Source organism: Brugia malayi (genome assembly GCF_000002995.4).
Source record: "Brugia malayi strain FR3 genome assembly, contig: Bm_v4_Chr4_scaffold_001, whole genome shotgun sequence".
NCBI lineage: Eukaryota > Metazoa > Nematoda > Chromadorea > Rhabditida > Onchocercidae > Brugia > Brugia malayi.
The window spans coordinates 3,511,082-3,538,985 of record NW_025062478.1 but is presented as its reverse complement, the minus strand read 5'-3'; the positions used below and the strand labels follow the sequence as shown (position 1 = coordinate 3,538,985).

The 27,904-nt window shown below is 22.5% G+C and overlaps 4 protein-coding genes across 4 annotated transcripts; 1 reads left to right on the top strand and 3 right to left on the bottom strand.

Moving 5' to 3' along the window:
* Positions 1 to 6,596: 6,596 nt before the first annotated feature.
* Bma-sqv-6 (Uncharacterized protein) lies at positions 6,597 to 12,611 on the bottom strand (the record flags this gene model as incomplete). The annotated part of the gene is made up of 12 exons (XM_043081513.1): positions 6,597 to 7,034; positions 7,346 to 7,656; positions 8,236 to 8,419; positions 8,595 to 8,765; positions 9,127 to 9,286; positions 9,560 to 9,679; positions 9,913 to 10,144; positions 10,477 to 10,561; positions 10,801 to 10,901; positions 11,632 to 11,790; positions 11,957 to 12,100; positions 12,497 to 12,611. The coding sequence occupies 12 exons, from the start codon at positions 12,609 to 12,611 to the stop codon at positions 6,597 to 6,599; spliced, it is 2,220 nt and encodes a 739-aa protein (XP_042937447.1).
* Positions 12,612 to 16,472: 3,861 nt separating this feature from the next.
* On the top strand, positions 16,473 to 18,337 carry Bm6707 (Uncharacterized protein; the record flags this gene model as incomplete). Its single annotated transcript, XM_043081512.1, has 3 exons — positions 16,473 to 16,674; positions 17,354 to 17,606; positions 18,070 to 18,337. 3 exons carry the CDS (start codon positions 16,473 to 16,475, stop codon positions 18,335 to 18,337), a joined length of 723 nt encoding a protein of 240 aa, XP_042937446.1.
* Positions 18,338 to 20,007: 1,670 nt separating this feature from the next.
* On the bottom strand, positions 20,008 to 22,787 carry Bm8422 (Uncharacterized protein; the record flags this gene model as incomplete). Its single annotated transcript, XM_043081511.1, has 4 exons — positions 20,008 to 20,192; positions 21,458 to 21,491; positions 21,848 to 21,999; positions 22,748 to 22,787. The coding sequence occupies 4 exons, from the start codon at positions 22,785 to 22,787 to the stop codon at positions 20,008 to 20,010; spliced, it is 411 nt and encodes a 136-aa protein (XP_042937445.1).
* A 3,101-nt stretch (positions 22,788 to 25,888) lies between these two features.
* On the bottom strand, positions 25,889 to 27,716 carry Bm8423 (Uncharacterized protein; the record flags this gene model as incomplete). The annotated part of the gene is made up of 5 exons (XM_001902079.2): positions 25,889 to 25,957; positions 26,129 to 26,226; positions 26,446 to 26,632; positions 27,113 to 27,300; positions 27,671 to 27,716. 5 exons carry the CDS (start codon positions 27,714 to 27,716, stop codon positions 25,889 to 25,891), a joined length of 588 nt encoding a protein of 195 aa, XP_001902114.2.
* Between the last annotated feature and the right edge of the window lie 188 nt (positions 27,717 to 27,904).

Sequence of the window (27,904 nt, the reverse complement as noted above, 5' to 3'; positions counted from 1 at the left end):
TCCTTTTTCACCAAAATTTTACGTACCATTTGCAAAAGGCGAAAAGGAAGCAGTTGAAAGAATAGTAAATTATGATGACATATTTGTGATTGTCATTGAAAAGAATCTTTATAAGAAAGAAAGAGAGAGAGAGAGTGGGAGGGGAAAAGAAAGGGGGAGAGAGAGAGAGAGAGTTGAAAAGAAAGAAATTAAATGTAAATAGAATGAAAGACAAAGGATTGTTTATGGATAAAAGATGAAATGGTCAACAAATTTATAAGGTTAATGATTGGGAAAGAAATAGTAATAGAATGAGATACCCTGCGGGAAAATGCAAGAATTTAGTTATTGATATCAATGTAAGCTAGATTTACAAATTATTATTATTATTATTATTATTAATAAACAATAAAAAATAATAATAGTAATAATAACAATAATAATACACAATAAATAATAATAATAATAATAATAAAAAATAATAATAAAATAATAAAAAATAATAATAAATAATAATAGTAATAATAACAATAATAATACACAATAAATAATAATAATAATAATAATAAACAAATAATAATAAAGATGATAAAAAATAATAATAATAGGAGTATTGAATTGTATTTTGATCGCCATCTGATACTAATAGCAATAACAAAAAAAATAAAGCGAAGATATAAAATGAAATGGATGAGTTAATGAAGTTAGAAAAAAGAAGAAAAAATGAAATTTAACACTAGGGAGTAAAATTAAAATGAAATGATATAGTAGTAACGGAACCTATCTCTCTCTCTCTCTCTCTTTCTTCAAGGGCATCAGGAATTCAGACGCCATATGAGTGATTAATCTGCAGGGAATTTAAATTGGATTGAAACGAGTAAAAATTTTACAAAAAAAAAAAAAAAAAAAAAAAAAGAGAAAAATACGAAAAAAAAAAAAAGTTTTCAAAAACGCTGTTCATTTCCCTAAAGGAAAAGACGTAAAATTGTTCACAATTTTCATAAAAAAAGAAAACGATTCTTTAAAAAAAAAAGAAGTGAAAAGATAAAAATAAAACAAAAATAAAAAATATTGATTCACAATATTTTTATCATTTTTTTCTTCTCGAAATAAAATATTTCAATAATACTAATACAATTACCGTTCAAGATTGTCTAATTTTAATTGGAGGAAATTTTATGAATATAATTTCATACAATCGTTTTCAATCTATGTTCACTTATAATAATCGAATTTTTATATACAATTTTCTTTTTTTCATTCAAAAATTTTTTTTTATTGTAATTGGGATTGAGAATTTTTTTTTCGATGTTTCATTTTATAATTGAAATCCAAATTTTCTGCTCGATCAAAATTCATCCAATCGTATGATTTGACATTAATGATATATATAAAGGTGTATTCATTATCATCTGCTTCTGTCTTTTTCAGTAATTTAAAATAACCTTCGTTTTTCCATATTTGTTTTCTAGAAAAAAAAAAAATTTTTTTTCCAATAATTCATTATTATCTGAAATGTTATTTTAGTTATTCATATTCGAAGTATTTTTTTTTCATAATAATAATAACAACATTAGTAATAATTGAATAATAATAATGATATAAATAATTATGATAGTAGTAATAGGAATACAAATGGTAATGATAATAATAATAATAATAATAATAATAATAATAAATGATAATAATGATAACATAAATAATAATAATCGAAAGAAAATTTTTCATCAAATCATCGAAAGAAAAAATTTAAGCATTCCAGCATTATTCCAAAAATTTTACAATTTTATGTTTAATTTGAAAAAGAAAATGAATTATTTTGCCTAATCAAATTTAAAATTAAAAAATTCGTTTAAAATAGCGCTGCCTTTCCCTTGTCAAAATGGATTATTCTACGTAATTATTCGATAGTGCTTTCATATTTCATGAAATTTTATGACAAGAGACACAGAGATGACATGGAAGGTGACAAGAGGTGACAAGATGAAACGAAATGCGAAAAGAGAAAAATGCATTTTTATCCTTTTATTATTAATTATCAATAACAATCAAAATAAAATTTAAAAATCTAATAACTCAATTAATTTCAAATTTGATTGATAGCAAATGGAAAATTATAAGTATTAGTTTCTTTTCTTTTCAAAAAAGGAAATGATAGGATGGAGAGAAGAAAGAATGCAAAAATAAGTAAAAACTTGCAAAAGTAATTTTTTAACAAAAAAAAAAAAAAAAAAAATGAAATAAATAAAATGACAATATTTCCTAATAATATTTGTTTATTTATTTGTTTTTTTTTTTTTAATAATATCAGAAATTAATATTATGTGAAATGATATATTTTATAGTTTATAAAAATGAATAACTGATAATTTTAAGTTGTAATAATGGTTTTAATTTGATATTTTTAAGTGTAAGGAAAAAAAATATGAAAAAAAGCTTAATTGTAGTTTGAATTTCAATTTTTTTTAAATTAAAATAATTTCACCAATTTTTATATTAGAAAGCTATGAAAGATGCAAAAAATACATAGCTTAAGTGACAAAATTAGCCAAGCAATTTGTAAATTGTTACCAAATCTTGGCCAATTTTTTGTTAGAATTATTTTGGCCTGAACAAGCACATGCGAGCATAATTTAATCTTAGAGTAGAAGAAAGAGACAAGGAAAAATGAGAAAATTTTTGTTTCAAGAAAAGATCAAAGTATAATCTCTTTTTTAAAAAAAAAAGAGAGAGAGGGAACATTGTTAATTTAAGCTTATAAGTTTAATTATTTGAAATTGAAAAGAATTTAAATTTCTTTTTTTTGTTGATAAATGATTAAATTTGGTGATATTAGCAAGGATTGTAGTAGATAATCGTATCATTGTGATAGTTATAAGCTTATATTAGAATTCAATAAAAATAATCAATAATTTTATCTTAATTCATAAAAATAAAAATTTTCTTTTTAATTTCAAATATAATATTTCTATTTATGTATATTTAATTAATTTATAGAATTCTGTTGTTTAAAGAATAGGAAAAGAGGCGAAGATTAGCATGTGTTCATATTTGGATAATTATTCACGGTTATAACAATTATTCCTATTTGTTTATCATTTGTTATTATCATTATCATTATTATCGTTATCACTTCACTATTATTCATTATCATTACCATTATTATCATTATCACTTCATTATCACTCATTATCAATGTCATTAATAGAGAACGAAAAGATATCAATAAAATAATGTTAAAACAATTCAAATTTTTACCATTATACTTGAACAGTAATGAATAACTTAATTATATCACATATAATAAAGTATAACAAATGAAGTAATCATCCAATGATAAGTTAAAAAATTATTGCTATTGCTAAAGAACATTTTATCAAATAATATCAATGATAGCAAATCATTTATTATCATTTTAGCAAATTCTGAACAAATATTTGTTTATCACTGTTTTATCAAACAAATAATACTTACAAATTAAAAAAAGAAAAAAAAAATGAAATTGTTCGGCGTTTTTCATTTTTTCTCGCTCTAAAAATTGTTTTTGTCATATATAAATTTTTTATTTTTTTATAAATTTGCTTATTTATTTATTTTTTTTTTAAATAATATAAAATTTATTAAATTATAAGCCTAAAATGAATGAATAAAATAATCTTTCATAGGGATGTAAAAAGATTTGCCAAATATTATTAATGCTCCATTTATTGAGCAGTGTGAAAGAATTTAAATGAATGGAAAATTTAATAGGATAGGGTCGATGACTTTTGCTATAAAAAGCCTTAACCTTTTGGGAATTATACATTTAGGATTAGGCTCAATACACTGATAAAGATTTGGTTTAGATTTCACAAAGAGGTAGAAAGAGAGAGAGAGAGAGAGAGAGAGGAAGAGAGGGAGAAAGGGAGGGAAAGAGAAAGGTTCAATGTTAACATTGATGATGATGATGATGATCGTTGAATGCGATAGTAGAATGATGCAAATATCAATACTTGACCTAAATTTATGCAAATTTCACAACTTTTGAGGGCAAGGACAAAATTCTAAATTTAAAATTATTTCAAATCATTTTGGAAAAGTTTTCACTTTTTAGAATTTTCACACTAAAAGAAAAAAAATAGCGAGAGAGAGGAATAAATTTTATTAAAAAATATATTTATATATACATTTAGGGAATATTGAAGGAAAATAAAGTAAAAATAAAAATATTTATTTTTCTTTTTTTTCCATTTCTTTCTTTTATTTTAATGATTATCTTTTTTTTTTTTTGTTCTTTTAAACAAATGTATAAATCAATTTTTTAATTGAAAATTTTTCTTATTAAATTTTGTTGAGAAAATTTTATTAAATTATCAAAAGTTTTATTTCTCTTTTGTTTTACTGCTGTAAAACTATAAAATTTAAAATAAATTTTAGAATAATAATAATAATAAAATTTGTACTGAAAGATAATTTTTATTACTTTTCTGTTTTTGCACTCCATAAATTATTTATTATGATTTATGTTTTCATTCTTTTCCTTTTTTTTTGCTTTTTTTTCGTGATATAATCTTGTTATTTCTATAAATATGTAATTCTGAAATAATAAAAGAACCAACATCTGTGCCATTTTTAGAGAAAATAAAATTCCAATATGATAAATATAATCAATATCAGTTGCCCATTTTTGATATATAGGGGAGCAGTTAATGTATTTATTCCATTTTTTTTTTTCGGGTAAATATAACTTCTACACAACAAAATAATTAGCATTAGTTGATATGTTGAATATTAGAATCACAAAAGTAATTAGAACTGATTTCATTTTTCCGCAAATGTAATTCCGGTATGACAAGTTTATCTAATTATCAATTAATTATATTACTGATTAATTTAATTTTTTTTTTCTTAACTACCTATTAAGTAATATTTTATAGGTTATTGAACATTAATTGCCGACCTTTTTGCGGTTTTTTTTTTTCGTTAATTAACGGAAAAGGTAAATCCTGTAAGTGAGAGAGGGAAGGAAAGAGAGAGAGAGAAAAAGCGCTTTTTTCTTGAATGCAAAACAATAAATTTTTATTTGAAAAAATGAAAAAGAAAGAAAATAAAACGACAAATATAATTCAAAAGTATATTAAAAGTAATTTAAAACAGTAAAAGTTTCAAATTAAACTTTTAAAATATTCCCATTAACTTTTCAAAAGATGGCTTATAAAATTCTTTAACAAAAACTAAAAGAATGACGGGAAAGAAAATATAAAACAATAATCTTCAATCAACTTTTAAATAAGTTATTTTTATAATTTTCCTGGAATTAATTTTTAAATGGATGAAATATACTAATAATTGTAATTATAATTATAATAAAAATAGCAGCAAAAAAAGGATAATAATAAATTAATAAATAAATAAATAATATAATATTAATCAAAGGAATAAAATTTTTTTAGGTGATGAAAAAAATTAAAAATTTATTGAACATGGAAAGCAATACAAAGATTATTGTATTGCAATGCTTTTATTTAAAAAATAATTTCGAAAATATTTGAAAATTAAAAACAGTTTAAAATGACGAAATTATTACAAACACTCCTTTTTCTCGAAAGAAAATAATAAATTTATGATCAAATAGATTAATTACAATTTGGCTCATATGAGAATATAATTCGTAGTAAAATAAAAGATTCAAATATTTGTTTTAATATGATTAATTAAAGCTACGAAAACTAGTGATAAATCATACCATAAAGACAAATTCTTATTTTTAATTTCTTATTTCTATTATTTTTTCTTTTTTTTTTTTTTGCTTTTTTCAGAGGCTTACTTATTTGACTTTTATTTCTTATTTACATAAGAAATATTAGTAAATTTATTACTTCTATCAATAAGTTTGTGTGTTACTCACTCTTTTTTAAATATGAAATGAATGATTAATTATCGTAAATGTTGAAAAATCCAAAATTTTAAATAAACAATTTTAAACTGTTTTTTTTTAAAAAAAAAAAAAAAAACAAAACAAAATTTGTCGTCTTTTATCTTTTTTTGTTGTTTATAAGATTGTTGATAAATTAAATGATATGATAAATTAGCATCACAAATGAAAAAATGTATTTAAAAATTACATTTGAAATGAAAGATTTGATTATGTATGCTGAAATTTTATTTTGTTTTAGACATTTTAATTTTCGCATTTTACTGACTTTGATTTGATCCATAAATTTGAATTTAACATCAACATAAAAAGAAAAGAAAACACACAGAGAGAGACAGAGAGAGAGAGAGAGGATGAAAAAAAGAGAAGAAAAGAAATATCATTTTAAAATAATTAATATATTTATTAATTTAATGCAAAACTATGATAACTTTAATAAACGAAGGATAAATATTCAACAACTAACCAAATAAATATCAATCAAATAAAGCACTTCCAAACAAAAAGCATAAAAAAAAAAATATTGAGCATATGCAGTAGTAGACAAAGAAAATAAAAGATCAAATATTTTAAGATTTCACAAAAGAAAAAACTTTGCAAAATTCTTCAAAATTCTAAATATATGTTTAAATTTTAAAATTTATAAATATTGACATAAATAGTAAAAACATATGAAATTTAAAAATAACAAAACAAAATAGGATCAAAAGAATAAATGAGATTTCAGATCCGGAAAACTTGCACTCCATGATGTTTCCAAACAATTCGGTAGATTGTTAATGTTACCACCTTCTGAGCAAAAATCAATACGACGGAAATATTTAAATATTAGATCATCATTAATATTCCTACCAGTTATTGAAAATATTATAAATTTTATAGAACTAATAACAGTGCTAATATTAGCTTCCATATGGATAAATTCAACAGTCCATTCACCAGGTGTTGTTTCATTTGAAAATAATTCCGTATATTGACCACCAAACATGGAATTATATGAATTTACTTTTATCCGCTTAACAACAAAATTTGAAGGATTCTTCCACTCCACAATTACTTCAGGACTTGTAAAATTTTGATGAACAGAAGTTGCTAATGATTCAATCCTTCGCCATCGTAATTTTGCATAAATTGTATCTTCCTGAATTATTCAAGAAATTAACAATTATTTTCATATGTATGAATTTGATAGTTGCTAAAATATATTTCAAAAATAACCATTCCATTAAGCTAAATTTAAATAATTCCATTCATATAATCATGTAATTTGATAATACCATGAATATAATATAAAAATCAATAAAATCAAATTACTATTATAGTGCTAATTTTAACAGTAATAATAATAAAATGATAGCAATTAATAATTATAAAGAAAAATAGCTAGATGAATAAATAATTTTTATGCAAAAAATAAAAAGTAAAAAGTGAAAAAAAAAGAAAAAAAAAAACCTCTGATAAAATATTATGATATTTCCGAAAAATTTCTTCTTTGAAATCAAAATCGGTACCAATTTCAAGATTTATCAATTCATAACCATCCACAATTGTATGCATAAATTTTACCAAATTAATTGATTCTACTAGCACTTGAATAAATTCATTTGAATTATTATTATTACATCTGTACGATGATCTGTATATGCTTTGAATATTTGCTTCATCGTTTTCTTTATAAGCAATAATTGATGAAAGATTGCCAAATATACAATTTCCACTCATTTCATAAGACAATAATGCACGAGCAAAATTTTCTAGCAACACTAAAAAATTTTATTTATTTATTTATTTTTATTATAATCACATTAAATATAATGATGATAATATATAGATTTAAACTTTTACAGATTTAAGTTATACAAATTTAAACTTTTTCTCAATAAGTCTATTTGTCCCTCTAAACAAAAGCACAAATATAAGAAAAAAAAAAAGTTATTATATTTATTTTGTGATAATCATGAGATGAAAAAAAAAAAAAAGCTCAGCATTTTAAATTGTTTTATTAGCAATTTCAACATTTAAAAGTTCAAAATGTAAAACTGAAAATTATTCAGTCAGAATAAAATATAAAATCCTAATATTTCACAATAATATTGTGCTAACATTCAAGATTCATTCTATTGAATTTATGTATACAAATAATTCTATATTAGTTTAAAATGAAGTAATAAATTAAAAAAAAAAAAAAGATGTTACCATTAAATTTAAGCATGAAGAAAAATGAAGAAATCAACAAATCTTCTATTTGACAAAAAAAACATTTATGAAAATGAAGAAAAAAATAGTTTCTTTTTTCTTCTTTGACAGTTCTTTTTTTCAATTTTCGAGTTTGTAAGCATTACCTGACTGATCAAACTGTGACAAATAAACATTTGTCCAGGATTTGTTAAATGATGGATGATTGAAATTGCTATCATTGATATTATCAGTAAATCGTAATGCCTGCGCTTCAGCAATTGCAATAGCTCGTTGACTTATCATTGAATCAAATTTACGACCAAAAAATACCACTTTATTTTTGACAGCCTGAACAATTATTTGTCACTTTTTCAAAATTCTTCTAATTTTAAATCTAAAAAAAAAAAAAAAAAAGAAAAAAAAAAAGAGAAAACAAATAAAAACGAAAAATTCTTCGGCTAATTAATATCTATAATTGAAAAAAAAAAAAAAAAAAATCATGAATTTCTATAGAAAATAATACCTGAAGTGAAAATTTCGAGATATCAGATGATCGAAAAGCAAGTGGTGAACAACCACACCAATCCACAATCTTTTTTAATGCTGCACAACGACAACCTTGTTGACGTTTCCAGTTTGTCAAATGCAAATTTCCTTTCACCACTTGCATACAAAATTTTGAATTAGCTGCTAGCTGTAAATTAGTAGTTTTTTTTTTTTTTTTTTTAACGAATAATATAATTAAAAAAAGAATCCAAATCTAATCAATAACTCTTATACAAAAAAAAATAAAAATAAAATTATAATAAGTTTTCATTAAGAATTATATCAAAAAGTACAAAAAATTAACAAAATGATAATTGGTAGCAAAACTAAAGAAATTGTTTCCAAGTATTATCAAAATTATTTTTACATAAAGGAATATCTTTTTTGAAAGACACTTTTACTAGCTACACAGAACGAACTTAAAAGAAATTTTTTGATAATTATATATAATAAATATTATCATAATTTGGAAGTATCAATTATGCAGTAATAAATAAATATTTACCTACAGTATGAAAAAAAGTTTCAACTGGTAGTAGAACATTAGTGAAAAATTTTCGAAAATTTAAAGGTAATTCCTCATCAGATAAAGCATATTCGGCAAAATCTCGACTAATAACAATCCAATCAGAGCCACCATCGAAACGAATAGAATTTGGAAATTTCGTCCTATATAAATTTTTAATAATTTTTCACTTTTTCTTTTTTCATTCACTATTTCTTTTACATAATTCATTTTTCTTTATTTATTCATAATTATTCAAAAATGATAATATTCTGGTACTTGTAAAATAACAGCAACAATAAAGTTACTCTAAGCATAATAAGTCATTTTTATAAAATTTAATCTAGATAATGAAATCAACACACACACACATTTATCAAATAATCTTACATTAATTTCATAAATTTAATGTTTACAGAGAAAAACAAATGGTTAACCGTTTCATTAGAAGCCACATTCGATTTTCACATTGCATAAAAACATATTCCAGTCCTTGTTTTTGAATAAATCGCGCAGTATCATAACCGTGATTACCCAAGAAAATTCGTCCTTTACTTCTTCAAATTAACTTTCAACAAATTAATGATCTATGAAAAAACTAAGTTAACTCAATAAGAAAGTTATACATCATATTATGTAAATTGATCATATATGTGTTATATTTCAAAGTATGAACAGTTTTCCAACTATAAGATCAAAACAATACTTGACAAAAAAGTAACACTAATTAAAAGAAAGAAAAAATATTTTAGTCAAAAAAAAAATATTTGAAGTTTTGGTAAAAACATACTTTGCTAGATGGAATTCTAATTCAACCATTGAAAGAATAGGAAAATTACTTTCACTTAAATTCAACATGAAATCCCAACTATTCCAATTCAGAGTATACAAAGCTGTTTTTAGCACTTCCAAAATCATAGATAGTAATGTAGCACCTGCCCAAATCGTTGCATAACGTTTTTCCATCAAATAAACATTCTTGTAACCAGCTTTTTGGACTGCGGCAACAAGTTCCTTCATTCCTACAATGAAAAAAAAAAAAAAAAAACTTAAATAGGAATCAATTATTGGAAAATAAAGAATTAAGGAAGCTAGGATGTTTAACATTCTAACCTAAATTTAAAATAATTTTCAAACCTTTAAGTGATATCTGACAGAAATTTCCAATAATACTACCTTCATAACAAAGTAAAAATGGGAAATTTATAGAAGACAAATTTTCAAAAAAAGAAAAAAAAAAGATAAGTGCTAAAAAATCACAATGATTCCTTAACACATGTCTTTTTCATTAGTTCTTTGAATCCTTAAATTTTATCAATTTACAAAAAAAAGTATTTCAAAAGAAAAAAAATACCTTCAAACATATACTGTTGTCGGCTATCAACATGTATTATATAATAATGTTTTGGTGAATAAATAATTCGAAACAAACGATTCACCTGAATAAAAAAGTTTCAGTTAATAAATTTAGATGAAGTAGAATTTATGCAAAAATTAATAAATACAAACATGTATCTCAAAAAAAAAAAATTAATTAATTAATTATTAATTAGTAGCTGCTGTCAGCTGCGATCGATTAACTTCCAAGACAAATTCCACAAAAATTTCTTATATTTAGAATTATTTTAAATTTCACTTATTACATAATTAATCAATTTCAAACCTTTTCTCAACCTACCTGACGAATATTTCGTCCATTCAATTGCAAAAGAAATAAAATTTGCACATTTGGCACACTATCATCTGGTTTAGTATAATTTATTACCAACAAAGGTTTTTCTAAAAAAAAAAAAGAAAAAAAAACCATATCGTAATAAAAGCGTTTTTTCACATTAATAACTAGGATAGCAACATTTCTCGACCATAATTTTTTGAAATCCAAAAAAATATACATATAATTTATTTATATAACACTTTCTTATATTCAAAAATTATAAATTTATATTTTTACTAATATGATTAAAAATTTTTTTTTTCTAACATTAGTATGAATTTCTGTTGTTCCATTTTTTTATCATTGCAACTGATGAACATAAAATTATTATTTTATTAAATCAAACTTTGTTTTTTTTTTCCAAATTACGATACCTAGTTTATGTCTCTTAAAATATGATTACTAAGTTAATTTCTAATATTAACCATTATTAAATTGTTCATTCTAATTTTTAATTTCAAATTTAATTCATATCGTTTTTTTTTTTTTTTTTTTTTTAAATTTTTACTTTCTTAATTTGCCTTTTATATAATAGTTTTACTACTAATTCTACCATCTTTTTTATTTACACTTTTTTTTCTTGTTTTCATCGTTGATAATTTTAATTTTCTTCCTCATTCCACTATTCTTCTTATTTGTTTTCAATTAACAAAGAAATAATCTTTTATAGCAAAATAAGAAAGTTATATATGTAAAGGAATAATCTTTCTTAGTATTATTAATGCTTCTCAATAATATATATGTATATAGAAATTTTAATCATTTATGAAAAATATTAAAATTATTAATTCTTACCAATTACACCGGTACGATAAATAGCAGCTGCATTATAACCACCACAAAACAAATTATTATCATTATCATTACAGTGATATTGTTCACATGATATATTTGGAAGTGAAACAGGATTTGTCAACGTGTCACCACAGAAACATTCATCATGATATTCAACAGCTAAACAACAAGACAATCACAAAATTTACAAATTTCACAGATAAATTCTAATCCATTTAGAAAAAGTATTATAAATTGATGAATGGTATCAGATAGAAAATTATTTTCAAAAAAAAAAAAGTGAAAAATATTTTAAAAAAATGAAAAATATAATTAAAATAGTAACCTGCAAAATGATAACCTGCTCGAAGGCACATATTTACACAATACAATGGTGAATTATTTCTAAATATGTAATAATGACCATTAAGAAGGCGAGAATTTAGTGAATCTTTAAAACAACCCATATAATAACCACGTAATTTATCATCTAAAATAACTAAAATATAGTTTTTAGAAAAAATAAAAAAAAATAAATTCACTAAAACATTTTTATTTTGACAAATTTTTAGCAAATAATATTTCGAATTAAAACAAGATTACATTTTTAATAAATTTAAAAAATATAGCCTAATTGTTTGAAAAATAAAAGTTCACATATTCTCATCTACCAAGACAACATTCTGCATTTCATGGATACGAAAAGTTTATTTTAAGCTTAAGAGAATTGTAAATAAATATTAAGTAAGAAATTTATCTCATATTAATATTCAAGATATGTTCTACCATTAGAAACCTCTCTCGCTTCGCTTTTAATTATGATTACACTATATTATACTTTTAATTACTTTTAAAAGTTATACTTTTAATTTTACTACAAACTAACCATATTTCGGACAGGTATTTGGAAGTGAATCAGGTATAAGCTGATTAATATTACAAACAATATTACGAGCTTTTGTGCGACATTCCTCCGTTTTCATTCTCGACAAAGCATTCATTGTCAATGATTCAGAGAGAAGCTCACATGATGAAAATTTGTTCACAATAATTTGTGATTGATCTATTCCCTCATTATCAATCCAATCAGTATTCTTAAATAAAAATAATTCTGTAAATCAATTATGATTCTTAACACAATGTATTTTAATATAAATTTTCCTTTTAGTTCCATTTCTTTTACCTTATTTAATTTCTATTAAATTAATTTTCAGTTCATTCTTAATTTAACACCACTGTAATATTAATAACATTTATAGTATCATTAACATAACAAATAAAAGCCAAATCTGATTCGTTAACATTTTATATTTGAAACAATTTATCATTTTTATAAAAATAAAAATTAATAAACAAATCAAAATTAACTGACAGTTTTATTAATACCTGCACCTTACGTACACCAATTATTTAATTTATTAAATGAAAACTTGTTTTAATTTATTTGCAAAGAACAGATGAAGACTTATGCTTATCGATTATTTCTTAAATTACAAAATATTTATGACCTACAAATAGGACAACATATTGATGCAGTGATATTTATATAAATAATTCATTTAGTGAATTCAAAAACTTTAATTTCGTGAATGGACTAAAAAATCTTGCTAAAAATTCAATTCCAAAACCAAAATTTATAGAGTCATATTCAGCATTAACTTTATGGATTCATTTTCAGTAACAAAATATGTAATAAGAATTAAAATTTGTCTCCAGAGATTTGAAGAAAGACATAATTTTAAATGAAATTTACAAAATTTGAGTGCAAAATTTCAGAATAAAAATTTGAAAAGCCGAATAATTTCGAAATTTAACTTGGCAAAATTAAATCTAATTTCAATCACATCATTATGTTCCATTAATGAAAAAAAAGCGATAATTTAAAAATATACCTGCAGATTATTAGCTAGTCGTAAAGGTAAATGCCAATCAATAAACCGTGTGATCAAAATGAGATTACAAAAAAAGAGAAATAATACTATATAAGCAATAATTTTACGATATGTTATAACATAACGTATCCAATACATCACTATTTACTTTCATCCATAGATAATTTATCTTTTGTTATTTACAGTTCCATTCATCATCAGCATCTGAAAATAATTCCATTTTAATCTTTGTTTGTTATATTATAAAAAAAACTTTTACTACAGTAAAAGTTTTATTTTATGAATAAAAACTTTGAAAAATAACCTAAAGAATGCTTCAATTTATGAGAAAATCAATTCGACATTCCCTTTTTTACTATCTTTTTTATTCCTATATGTAAGCTTTATCACACTTTGCACACTAGTTTATGTAGAGTATATCAATGAAATAAATTTGTTACGATATATCATTCTGATAAAACTGAATAGTATAATATAATGATAAATTCATACGACAAAAAAAAAAAAAGACAACTCGAAGTATTCCATAAAACAAATTAAAATAATTAATCTATAAAGGAAAAACGGCTCGAATCATTTCATCAAAATAAAACTTAAAGTAATTTGCTAAAAATATTTCAATTAAAAGAAGAAAGAAAAAAAAAACAGCTCAAAATATTTTACAAAATAGAACTTAAAATAATTTGCTAAAAATAATTAATCTAAAAGAAAAACAGTTCGAGATATTTCATAAAATAATTTACTAAAAATATTTCTAAAAAATTAAAAGAAAAACAGCTTGAAATATTTTACAAAATAAAACTCAAAATAATTTAATAAAAACATTTCAACTAAAAAAAAACAGCTTGAAAAATTTCATAAAATAAAGCTTAAAATAATTTTTTTTAAGTAATTAATCTAAAAGAAAAATAACTGGAGATATTTCATAAAAATAAAACTTGAAATAATTAATTACTAATAATTTTGCCGTATTATTAAAATTAAATTAGAACCAGTTGGTTCATTGTCAAAATGCCAAAGAATGTGGAATGCGTAAAATTTATTATTTTACGAGCCTTTAATGTTACACATTGTTCTGATTAGGACAAAACGCTGTGTTGCATTAAATTTTGTTGCTTATTTGTTTATTTTTTTAATAAATTACTAATTTAATTTTAGTAATTTGTTTACTTATTTATTTAATTAATTTTTACTAATTTATTGTCATAAACAATTATTTCATTTGTTTATCTTCTCATTCTTTCTTTTTTCACTTTATATCTCACTCAAATGTATGCTTCGAGCTTTAACATCAGAACTTAATTACTTAAAATACTAATTACTGATAAATGTTAATGCAAATGTCTCATATGAAATTTTTTCATCATTATTAAGTTATAATTTCACTCTTTTTTTTTTTAAATATTTAACTGAAAATTACAGTTTATTTGAAATTAGCAATTATTGTTATAATATTTGTAACATTTTGTTGTATTTTTTAGTAATACAATATTATTTAATTTTATTAATTGTATGAAAATTTTATTTATTTTCACACTTATCTATGTCTAATATTGATCGATTTAGTAACGTAGTAAGAAATATTTTTTTTTTCTTTTTTCACACATTTTTTCTTCTATTTTTGTTATTATTTTCGTTTATTTATTTACTTATTTATATATTTGTTTTACTCTAATTTTTTTTAATGTTATTACTTTAACTTTGCACTTATTTTACTAATATTCATTATCCATTAGAATGTTTGCCTTGAAAATAAGAAAATAAAGATTAATGTGAATGAAAACGATAATAAACTATCAAAAAGTTATATCATATTTCATAATAATTGTTATTACACTAATAGCAAAATGATTTATTACCAAAAGAGAAAAGTTAGTGGTTTAAAGGAACGAAATTTTTTAAATCATTACTTGTACAATTTTACTTTCTTTTTTTTTTAGGTAATTATTTTTACAGTTTTACTTCTTCAGCACATTACTTTTAGAGTTTTTATTTTTTAGATTATTACTTTTTTAATTTGTAAATATATATTTTTTTTTTGTAGTTCTATATTATTATATCTATTATGACATATGTAGGCTTATTTTTTTTTTTTTTTTTAGTTATTACTAAACTTAAAGTAATGCTAACAATTTCTACATTCATATTTCTTTCTGTTTACATTTTAGTGATAATTAATAGTTACATTTCTTGTTCGAATGTATATTAGTCATATATTTTGTACATAACATTCTTCCGTTTCTAATTTCTATTTCGTTTTTCATTGATGATTAATGCCACTTTGTTATTGTAAATATTTTTGAAATGAAATACTTTTCTCTTTCTTATTAATATATCAGAATGGAATTTAAATGAATTTTTCATTCATTCTTTTTTCTCATTTATTTATTGAGCGATGCGTTTTCAAACATTTCACAGTGCTAATTTTTATTTTAATTTATCGAAAAAAATGCATTTGTAAATGAATTTTAATTAATGAATTTTAATTAATGCCATACGACTAGTTTTTAATCACTTCTTATTCCTATTTATTGCTAAGCATTAATTACTGCTTCAATTATTATTACTGGCTTTTAATTCTTAAAAATTTTTAATTTTGATTTAATTTTTATTTTCTTATGTCATGTGCTATATGCGAAATTCAATCGTGAAATTTTTGCTAATTAATTTTATCATTTATTTTTGTATTATTTGCTTTTAATCTTAATTCTTTATACATTAAATTTAATTTAACATCTATGATTTTAGTGAATTGAAAATTTTCTAGCATATTCGGCAATTTAATGGAAATGTGTTTGAATATTAATTAATATAGTTTGAATTTAATTTTTCGTTGCTAATTAATCTATTCATTTCTTTCTTTTTTTTTTTTTTGTTTTTTATTTTTAAGAACGCTCAAAAGCATAATAATAATAATAATAGCAACAACAACAACAACAACAACAACATCTTATGATTATTTCAAAAGTCATGTCACAGCAAGGATTACGTTCATTTCTACGTGAAGTATCAGCAATATCCGAGAGATTAGCTCAGTTGAAATTATCAAACACTATCACAGATAGTGATGATACTTATGCTGTAGAAAGAGAAATATTATCTGAACGTGCTCGTCGTCTTGTATCAACGCTTACACTTGACATGATTGGTGCTGTTCTTCCGGATCGTCTTGGTTTGTTTGTTTGTTTTTTTTTTTTTGGTATATTTTTGATAAATTAATTGTTGATTTAGTATTAAAATTATTTTTCAAACAGTGTATTTATTGGTTTAGTTCTTTCTATGAATTCCCTAATGCAAAAATTGATTTAGGAATAGAGAATTATGTGGATAATTTGAACTTGAACAATTTACAAAATATTTTTACTCTATTCTACAGTCAGTTACGAATATATAGTTTGAAGAACTAATAGCTTAATCAATTTTAAAAGCGAAAAAAAAAAAAAAAACAGTGGAATATTTGGCAGATCATTTTATGGATTTTTCTTTCTTAACACAAATAGCTTAATCAGTGATTAATTTAAATGGAATTTTTGGCACATCATATTATGGACTTTTCTTTCGTTTACATTCATATATATATATATATCACATTCATACACGTCTGACGTATATTCACATAAGCATTGGTAAAAAGAAGAAAATAAAAAGTAACTGAATATGATGTATAGATGATTGTTTATATAAAAATAAATGATTAAAAATTTTCCGATAATATCGTTAATTATTCTTGAGAAATTTGTATTTGCATATGTCTAATTATTCTTCTATCAAAATTTTTTTTTTTTTTTTGATAAAAATTTAATCAATTATTTTATATGTTATATTTATTATTTATAAAAAATATATTATAGGTCTTGAATCAATGACAGCTCCAATGTATTATATTGACATTTATGAATCGGAGCATATTCATGCATGCTTATTTGGCTTCAAAAGTTGTAATTTTATGTTTCCATTACATGATCATCCGGATATGTACGGATTTGTGAAAGTTCTTCGTGGTGCATTAGCAATTAATTCATATACTGAACTTTCGCATGATGAGCAAAAAGTGTTAAAACGAACAAAATGGAACACATTATCATCTAATGTTGTCATTGCTAGGTATGATTTTCTTTCTTCTTTTCCTTTTTATAATTTAAAAATTTTTACGTCTGTTTTTCAGTCTTTTTCTTCTATTTTTTATTTCTTATTAGTGAATACTTCATAACTGTATAAGCATTTAGTATAGTATAGTATAAATTTTCATAATCATTTTTTTGAAAAAAGTCATTGTTCACAATTAAAAAAAAAAAAAACCGTTTAAGAAAAATATAAGATAAACTATTAAGATTTGCACGGTTATGATCAAATTGTTTCATTGATTTATTGTTGACTGACTTTTTTGAAGGTATATATAACTTTTTTCTTTTGACCTTTTTTTTTAATTTGAATAGAAGAAAAAAAATAAAATGATTTCTTTTTTTTTTCTCTCTCTCTCTCTTTCACAAATATCACTCATAGTTTAGTGTTTTTTTTTTTTTTTTTTTAGTAACATTCAATAAATGTGTAAATTTAAATTTTACAGATTCGAAGGTATCAGTAATCGTTGGCACAGCGATGATTGCGTTTATTTGGGTCCTAAATTTGGTAATATTCATTCGTTAACACCACTTGAAGATGGTGCAGCATTTTTTGATTTACTAATGCCTGGTTATGGTGATAAACCGTGTACCTATTTTAAAAATGTTGTACAAAATCCAAAATTAAAGCAAGCATGTTTGTTGCAAAAAATTGCCGAACCAGAGGATTATTATTGTCAACTTTTACCTTATGAGAAAATTAGGTCACTTTAACTTTATAACACTTCTTATCATTGGAATATTTTGTAAGTTTGTGAAATTTATAAATTTTGCATGTAAATTATTAGTAAGCCTGATTTCGACTGAATTCTGTAATTATCATTTTGTATAATTTTTTTTTTAAACAGTATTGTATTCATTTTAGTGTATATAGGAAATGCTGTGGCGCAATTGTTTGATTTTAATTGAACAGTCCAAACTTTAGTTTATCTTTTAAATTTGTATTCAAATTCTTTAGAATTACATATATATTTTTTCTCATTTCTACATCACATTTAATCCATTGTATGCAGTCAGTGAAATCAGGTAGAAATGATAATATTGTCTTATGTGTAGTACTTTAATTTACTTGTTAAATAATTTTATTAGTTTATTGATTTGTGTTTTTTTTTTTAATTTTAAATTTACCAATTTATTGATTTTTATTAGTATTCAATTATTCATCTTTTTTTTTTTTTTTTTTTTTTTTTTTAAAGAATGATTGAATGACATAAATAAAATAAAGTAGCAGAAAAAAAAGCTATGTAAAAAGAAAACTAAAAAATAGAATTATTCATTCATCTGATTAAAAATCATAATTCCATCCGATTTTGAATTATTGCTATTACTTTTGTTACACAACAATAGTAACGCAATACCCAGTGATTCTGTCCACAAAAAAAAATAAAAAATAAATAAATATTAATAATAATAAATACCAAGTATTATATAATGTTTTAGATAGTTATTGTTATCAATTAAGAAGTGAAAAAATTGTATATTTTAATATGTTATTCATTTGCTTGTTTTTTGTGATAAATTTGTTGTAACATTTTGTTAAAATTGAAAAAAGAAAGCTATTTACTCTCATCTCTTTTCATTGCTATTTGATTTTCAAATTTTACATTTAATATTTTATTTAACAGTTAGCATTTAAATATTTTACTCCTTTCATTTTAATATTTACTATCCTCTAAAGTATACTATTGTATGATTATTGTAGTAAAATCGATTTTCTTTATTAAATTTGCCGGTAAAGAAAAAGAAAAAGAATTATTGAAAGCGAAAAAAAAACAATTAATTCATATCAATAAATTTTATAGTAATTTTTTTTTTTTTTAAATCGAGAATTTTGAAAATTCATGTTCATAAATGATGAAAATGTAAGCTTATATTTGTTTCACACTTTAGATAATTATCAAAAGTTTTAGAATTTAGGTGGCAATTTTTTGCTGTTATCATTTTAATAGTATGATAATAAAAATTTTATGCTCCAATTAACAGGAAAATAGTTGGAGTGGGAAGAAGAGATCATTCTTTTTAATATTTATTTTTATTAAAAATCATCTATATTTCAATTATTAAATGAAACAAATAAATTAACATAGTTCTGAATAAATAAACATTCAATTTAATGAAACTGTGCAAAGAAAAAAAAAGACCAAATCATTTATGAACTTATTTATTCTTTTCCATATTTCCTTTTTTTTAAAAAAAAAAAAATCAAGAACAATAAAGTTATTTTTTTTTTTTTTTTTAAATTTTGAAAAGCATTAATTTAATAGGTTTTTGTTTTTGATATTATGCATATAAAAATATCAATATTAAAACATATTAACATTAAAGAAATCTGTAAATAATTAATAATCAAATTTAAATTTTTTTTTTTCATTTTCTTTTTTTTTCTAGAAAAATTTAAAAACTTTAAGCCAGGAACATGTTGGTGAACCAAAACAATTTGTATACAATAATACAATTAAAAAAATAACCAATGTAATACCAATAAATACCATTATAATTAAGATAAGACTTGCCACCAAACAACGAACATTACTGATGGTAGCACTTTGTTCTATTTCTTCATCTTCTTCTGTTGAAATGAAAAAAAAAAGTTTTTTTTTTTTTTTTTGAATTTTAATTAATTTGAAACTTAGAAATTATTTGAATTTTTCTTTTAGGACTTGCTACCTAATAATAAACTCTTGATAATTAATAAATATTATAATGTCAAGTTTAAATAGTGCCGTAAATATTGAGTATAATAAAGTGATTAGTGATTATTAGAATAATTAAAAAAAAAGAATGTATTAGGTTTAAATTGCATTAAAGAGTAGTAATTTAATCAACGAAATGAATTTAATTTTATGAATATTAAAATAACAAAAAGAAATATTAGAAAGGAAGGATTTTTAGGTGTATATATTTGAAAATATAATGTAAAATTTACAGAAACATTACTGATATTGGATATGATTAAAATTTTTAATTATTTTTAGATGGTAAGTTTTATTGAGCAATAATAATGATAAAAATAACAATAATATAAGATTAATTGATGTTATTATTATTATTACCATTATTATTATTATTATTATTATTATTATTATTATTATTATTATTATTATTATTATTATTTATTATTATTATTATTATTATTATTATTACTAATATTATTACTGTTATTGCTATTATTATATATTATTAATTTTATTATTGATATTATTGTATACTTAAATATTATCAGTAATAATATCAATAGTGTTGATTATCAGTAATAATATCAATAGTGATGATGTTAAGATTAATTAAATAGATAATTATCGAAAGTTTATTCTATTTTTACTGACAAAAATTGTACATATTTAAAGTATAAAATTTCCAAGTATAAGTTTTAATTTATCTTTTTTTTTTAAAAAAAAAAAGAAAAAAATGTGTTTTGAATTAATTTAAATTTTCTTTGAAAAGATATAAAGCCTTATATTGCTTATCATTTATTTATCAATTACTGTTTATGTTTTTTTTTTTTCATTTTGACAAACTTTGTGACATAAAAAATGATTACTATCATCTGCTATATATTTTCACAAAAAATGAAATAAAAAAAAAAATTCATAAATAAAAATAAACTAAAATAAATAAATAAAATAAGATAAGAAAGATAAGTAAATAAAAACTTTTATAGTTGAATCCAGAATTTTTTTTCTTTGAAAAAAATTTTTGTCAATTTTTATAATTTATTGCTTACTTTTTCTTTCATTCTTTTTATTCTTATAGCATTTTGATAATTTTTTAAAAAATATATGAAATTAACAAAGTGCCAAAATTTTATTAAGGCTATTTCATGAAATATAATACTTTTTTCCTTTCTTGCACTATCGCCAATGCCATCCTAAAAGTTTTAAATTAATAATTTTTAGACTAAATTGGATACTTTCAAATAATTCATTAATTTATTACATTTTTATAAACCCATTTAATATATAATACACATGCAAAGTTGCAAAAGAAATAGTGAAATGAATTATTTGCAGCATTTTAGAATTAAAAAATAATTAAATTAAAAAGAAAAAGAAAGTGAAATTTAAAAATGGATAAGTTATAAAGACTAAACAGTGTTTACTTTTCTTTTTTTCTTTATTTATTTTTTCATTAAATTTTAGTTACTATTTAGAAAGATTGAGTAAACAGAATAGCAAAAATTTTCCTTTTTTGTTTTTAAATTATTTTTTTTTTTTTTTTTGTTACCTTTTTAAATTGTTTTTTCTGTTCACCAGGTGCTAATGTTGATGGTGAAGATTGAGAAGGAAATTGAAATACTTCAGGTTGTCCAGGACTAGGTGGAAATGGTGAAGGAGGTTGAGGTACGGGAAATTGAACTGTTGGTGGTGCTGGTGGTACTTCAAAAAAAAACAAAGGAAATTAATGATAATAATAATTGAAATAAACAATACTTTTTTTATTAAATAAATTTAATTAAATTATTAATGACAAATTTTTAGCATAAATTTAATTAAAAATTATTAAATCATTAAGGATGACAAATTTTTTTTTTTTATTATTATTAGAAAGAACGAAAAAACGAAAAATAAATTATTTTCAATTAATATTAAGTTTTACTTTTTTTACTTTTTTTTCATAAAAATTACTTTTTTGTTAAAAAAAAAAAATTGTTTGTTATTTTACACTATTTTAGTAGAAAAAAAGGAAAGCAACTCGAAAAAATTTATTGTGAAAATTTAACAGAAAAGAATAAAAAAATTTGAATGGATGAATTAGTAAACTCTAATATATTTTATATTGATATAAGCTAATTAAATTAGAGTGCTATTAAGACTATTATTAAAATTTAATTTGATACTATTTAGAAGAGTTTAACTTACTTTATGCTATCACTATTCATTACAATTGTCATTATAAATTCATATGATTTAAAATAATTTACGATTATTCAAAACGTAAGAATGCTAAGAAGGTGAATAAAAGCGAATATTTGATATGTTTATTAAAAAAAAAAAAAAAAAAAGTGAAAATAACTTTTAAAAAAATTTTTTGCTTCTTTATAAAAAGTTTTAATTAATAATGCAAATTGAAATATTATAGTAATAATTAAAAATTGAAACTGTATAATTTCAAATATCGACAAACCGGCTCCAGCTGGACCTAATGCTTCATATTCTTCTCCCATTGTTGTTTTTTTTTTCCGTTTTTCCGTTCCTTTTTCTTCTTTTTCCTGTTTTTTGATCTTTCTTATTGAATGAAATAAGCAACCACCCGACCGTTCAGAAAAACATACAAATGATAATATGAAATATCAATAAAGGATATGTAATTATGTGATAAATAAATTTGTAATAGATATTATTAGCAATATGTTTTAATTTTAATTTAAAAGTTAAAATTTTGATTAATCAAAAAAAGAAAAAAATGAATTTGTTTTTTTTTGATTTTTTAAAACAACTGATTGTTAAGTTTAAATATCATTCATTTCCCTTTTTTTTTTTTTTCATTTTATTATATGCGATTATTGCTAAAGCTTATTTCTGCTTACAAACTGTTGAAGAATAAACCTTAAAGAAAATGTAATATTTATTATTAAGCATAAAATATTTATTTATTTACTCACTAACAAATCAAATAGTACAGTTTTCAATTTTTTTTTTTTTGAAATTTTTTTTAAAAGTTCGATTAGACAAAAAAGTGCATTTGTTTTACTTTCGATTTTTTCAAATTTTTGATTTCTATAAATTTTAAAATATATTGAAAGCAATAATCTCGGTAATAAAATTAAATTTTATAATAGATCGATATTTTAAAATATTTTTAATTTCAAAATTTGCAACAAAGCAGAGAAAAATTGTTGAATTTAGTTTAATTTTTAAGGATTCTTGCAGCTGCATAAATGCAAATGCATATTTAATGATTAGAAAAGATTAAACATAAAATCATTTGTTGACAGAAATAGTTTTATAATTTCTATGCTGCACTGTAGGAATGAATATTTTACAATAATTAAGTAAATTTATAAAATAAAAAGTTTATTGCATAAAGTCTATTGCATTTCCAAGCATTTTGCAAATAAAATAATTTATGGCATTTTAACAAACTTAAAGATAAGTTTGAAATTTGCTTATCACACTTATCAGAGACAAAGACAAATGACCAAAAATAAATGATCTATCTATTACAGTAACGTATATTTTACATTCATTTTTTTCATTTAATTAAGGTATAACTGAAATATAAACTTTAATGCAAACTTTTATTTTAGAAATTTAATTATAAACAATCTATGAGTAAAATCAATGATTAGTTTACCTTTTCATAAATCTTTCATTTTTTTTTTTTCTTATTGATAATCTTTTATTTGCAGAAACCGAAGTAATTTCATAACATGTTTAAACAATTTGTTTAAACTTAATAGAAATTTATAGGTTAAAGATTGATGATCCTAAAATCAATGATTTTAATGTTTATAAGATCAGTGATTGTTTCATTCAAATTTCTGTTATCATCAAATATTTATCTTCAATACTACAGTTAGATAAAATTTGACAAAATATTATTATGTCCGACAATCTATTCACTCATCTAAAGGTCACCTATTGTACCTGGGGTCAACCTTCATTGATAACTTACTGCTTGGGGTTAGTCTTTAATGATAGCAATCATTGATTCGACTAGCTTCACTATTCCTGTTTTACCGGAAATAATCCTCCGTCTATGGCTAACTTCAATTAAATTTTTTAATCATAAATTATCTGTGATGTAATTTGACATTCAATAACATTCATAACATCAAACAATAAAGTTTTTATTCGACTGTTTATTTGCGTTATCCAATCAATTACAAGGATTTCATTATTAACTAAACAAAATCTTGATGCCACTCATTCATGTCTATATCATTAACTTAAATTATACTAATTGCAATGTTCTCTTTGTATATATAAATTATACAAATTTTATTACATTAAGTTTGGCTTAAGTTAAATATCAACAGAAATGATCAAGAAATAAAAGAACACTTCCACAACTAGAGGCAATTGAGAATCAGAATAGTCTAGCATCGAAAATATTACAAAAAAATAAATAAAATAAAAAAGTAAAATAAAATGCCGATTTGAATATTAGATAATCATATTAACAAAATAGAAGAACAAAAACTATGATTCGTCATTAAGTACGAACAGTTTCTAGAAAAATAGTTATAAGAAACGAAGCAGCCAGAAGTTAAAAAATTTTAGCATTAGTAAAGTTTAAGTTAAATCTTCCTGTCGCGAATTTTAATATCGCGAAGTACTAAATAAATGTTAACAATGCTTAATATAACAATCCATTGATATCTTTTACAATTCATCGTAACCACTTAACTGACCTTTGATCTTATATCAATTCACATACTATGAGCATCTATCATGTAATGTCTATTGCAACTCATAGTAGCCACTTATCATAACGTCTAGACAAACCATTGTACTTCCCTTTGTGATATCCATTGCAACTTATTGTTAAAGTAACTCATCACTCATGTCTAGACAATTAATTCTTTGTACAAAAATGTCTGATTATAAACCACTTCCACATCTTAACACATATAATATAAAATATAATTGCTATCTTGTTTGTTTGTTAAAGATTTTAGTGTATTTTTTACCAAGAACCAGCTTAGTTCAATTTCAATTGTTCTCTATCAACGTATTGTACTATTGCTTCTTCTAATAAAAGAATTGTTGTATTTCTCTGTTACCCCACATATTTATATCTACATCCAACGAATCTCCCTGCAACCAAAAACCTCTCCCAAAATTAATAATTAAACTATCAAATCATCAATGACAAAATTTTGCTTCCACGACACTTCCATCAAACCAAACTTCACATAACACTAATGGAGAAGTTTTTGCCTACTGCAATCAATGAATTTAAAATAAGTGATCCTAAATTGATTAGAAATTCAAAGAAAAAATTCATCAATAGTGATCAAACAGAAAACAATATGCTTTTAGATTCAACTCAGTGCTACAATTTTACAATCCATTAAATCTACACTAAAAAACAACAGCCAAATTCTTGTCAAATTTTTCCTTTTGGGATAATGAAGAACAATCAAGCAATCAACTCTACTCGTTATATTCTCTGACAGTTGCTTCATAGATCAATACAGCAAAAGATTTATCACAAATATTGGTCCATGACAAGCACCAAAAAAAGAAACTTCTATAGTAGTAGGAATTAAAAAATTGACGGAACACACAAACGTCGGATCATCACCAAACAATAATTCTTTTAATTGCCCGAGCGATTGGATTTTTTGATGTTTTTTTCTCGTTTTCCCGTATTTTTTTTTCGTAGTAACTGCAACATTTTATTTATACTTTTAAGTAGCAAATTAGTAAATCCCTATTAAACAGCAATAATCAAATTTTCATTAATTTTTTAAGTGTTTGATTTTCTTTTAAATTAATTTTTTGAGTTTAATGAACATATGCAATAAAAATTTTAGCATAAAAAGAAAAAAATGTTTACTTTTATCCTGTCAGGTCCGACTTTCATGAAATCTTCATCCGTAAATATCGATTTATTGTTGGATTTCTTGAAGTTCCACCGATAATCTCGTACTCCATCTATATATTAAATATACAGAGGAAGTGGCTTGTAAGAATAAAACCATTTTGAGAATTTTACCCATTATTCAAAGTTAAAAAAGATGCTATACATAACCTAATATCACAGATTACATCAATTTCCATCAAACAATAGCTGGCGCGTTAAGAAAAATTGATGAATTCAGATTTCTAAAAATTTGAGATAAAAATGAAAAAATTAGCAAAAGAAAAACAAACTATTTCGTTTACGCAACGCATGAAGGATCTTTTTTCGACGACGATTATGTTCATCCATAAAACCTATCAATTGCTTGGTTTTATCAGGATCCAACTTACAATTCGTTTCGTAAACCATATATTTAATGTTACGTTTCAACAGGTCTGTCTTGTTTATTAAGCGACTTTCTTCTAATAATGAAATGTTCTGAAAAATAGCAAATTTTAGCATTTAATGTGAACAAATAAACATTAAAAAAATAAGGTAAAATGAATTGGGAGAAAAAAAAAGTGAAAAATAAGGATAAGTATAAAAAAGAAAAAGGAAAACAGTTCATAAAATAAACATCATCATTCATCAATTTTAAATTTTCCCTTTACATTGAATGATTATTTGAATTAAGACAAAGAAGCGCTCAAACTGTAACATGGTTTAACATAGTTTAACTATACAGCTTTCACAATGGAAAATACTCATTAAGATACTACTGTACCCATTGTTAAGAAAAAAAAATTCATTACTAAAAGTTCAGGACAGAACATCAAATTCCAGAAACTCAACGAGCTTTCAACGAGCTTACAGTTAAGATTTAAAGTTACATCTAACAATACTGATTTTAAGAGAGATGAGTAGCAAAATCATCAAAATCTGTGCAATTTCTTACTGCTCAATTATTTGTTGCATTACCTTAGTAATTTTCTTCCTTTTAGGGTTTATTAAATTTTGCTTCTGCACACTCGAATTTACGATGAAATCATCTAATTCTGGATCGTATTCTGAAGTGGTGAGTACAGCGGCAAGCTTCTGATGATCTCTTTCTGCCTTTGAAACTCTTACTGGTTTTCGTACGGTTTCCGTATTTTTTACTCTGTCATCTAAAAAGTTTTTAAATATTTATCACCTACAAATGTTTTAAAAATAAGAATATGAGTGAACAAATAAATAAATAAAGCAATTAAGAGCATTATGATTGCGAAGAAAAGGCTAAAAGTTTCATCTTTGCTAACCGAAACATACAACCTACAAAATCCGAATAACCCTCTCCCTTCCAGAAAAAAAAAAAATCCTGATATATGTTCTAGATAGATATTCACAATTTTTTCTTGATACATCAGCGAAAACAGAGCTTCGTGTCTCAACTTATCATTATTTCTATCTGAAACTATTGGACCAATACTATACTTCAATCCAATTCATCTGACTCGTTTATTACCTTCCTGAAATAAAAATTTGAATTAAACAAACCTGCATCCACAAGCTTGATAGCTTCCTGCAACAGTTTCATCGACATTTCATTACACTCCAACTATATCTAATAATATCTATTAAATTTCAAATCATTCTAAGATTCATAAAAAAAGACATGTAATATTGGAAACATGAACAATAGATTTCTGATTCCGCTCTTGATACAATGAAAATTCCAAACGTTCAAAACCTAAACTCAAATGCAGCACACCATTCATATACATCATTCAT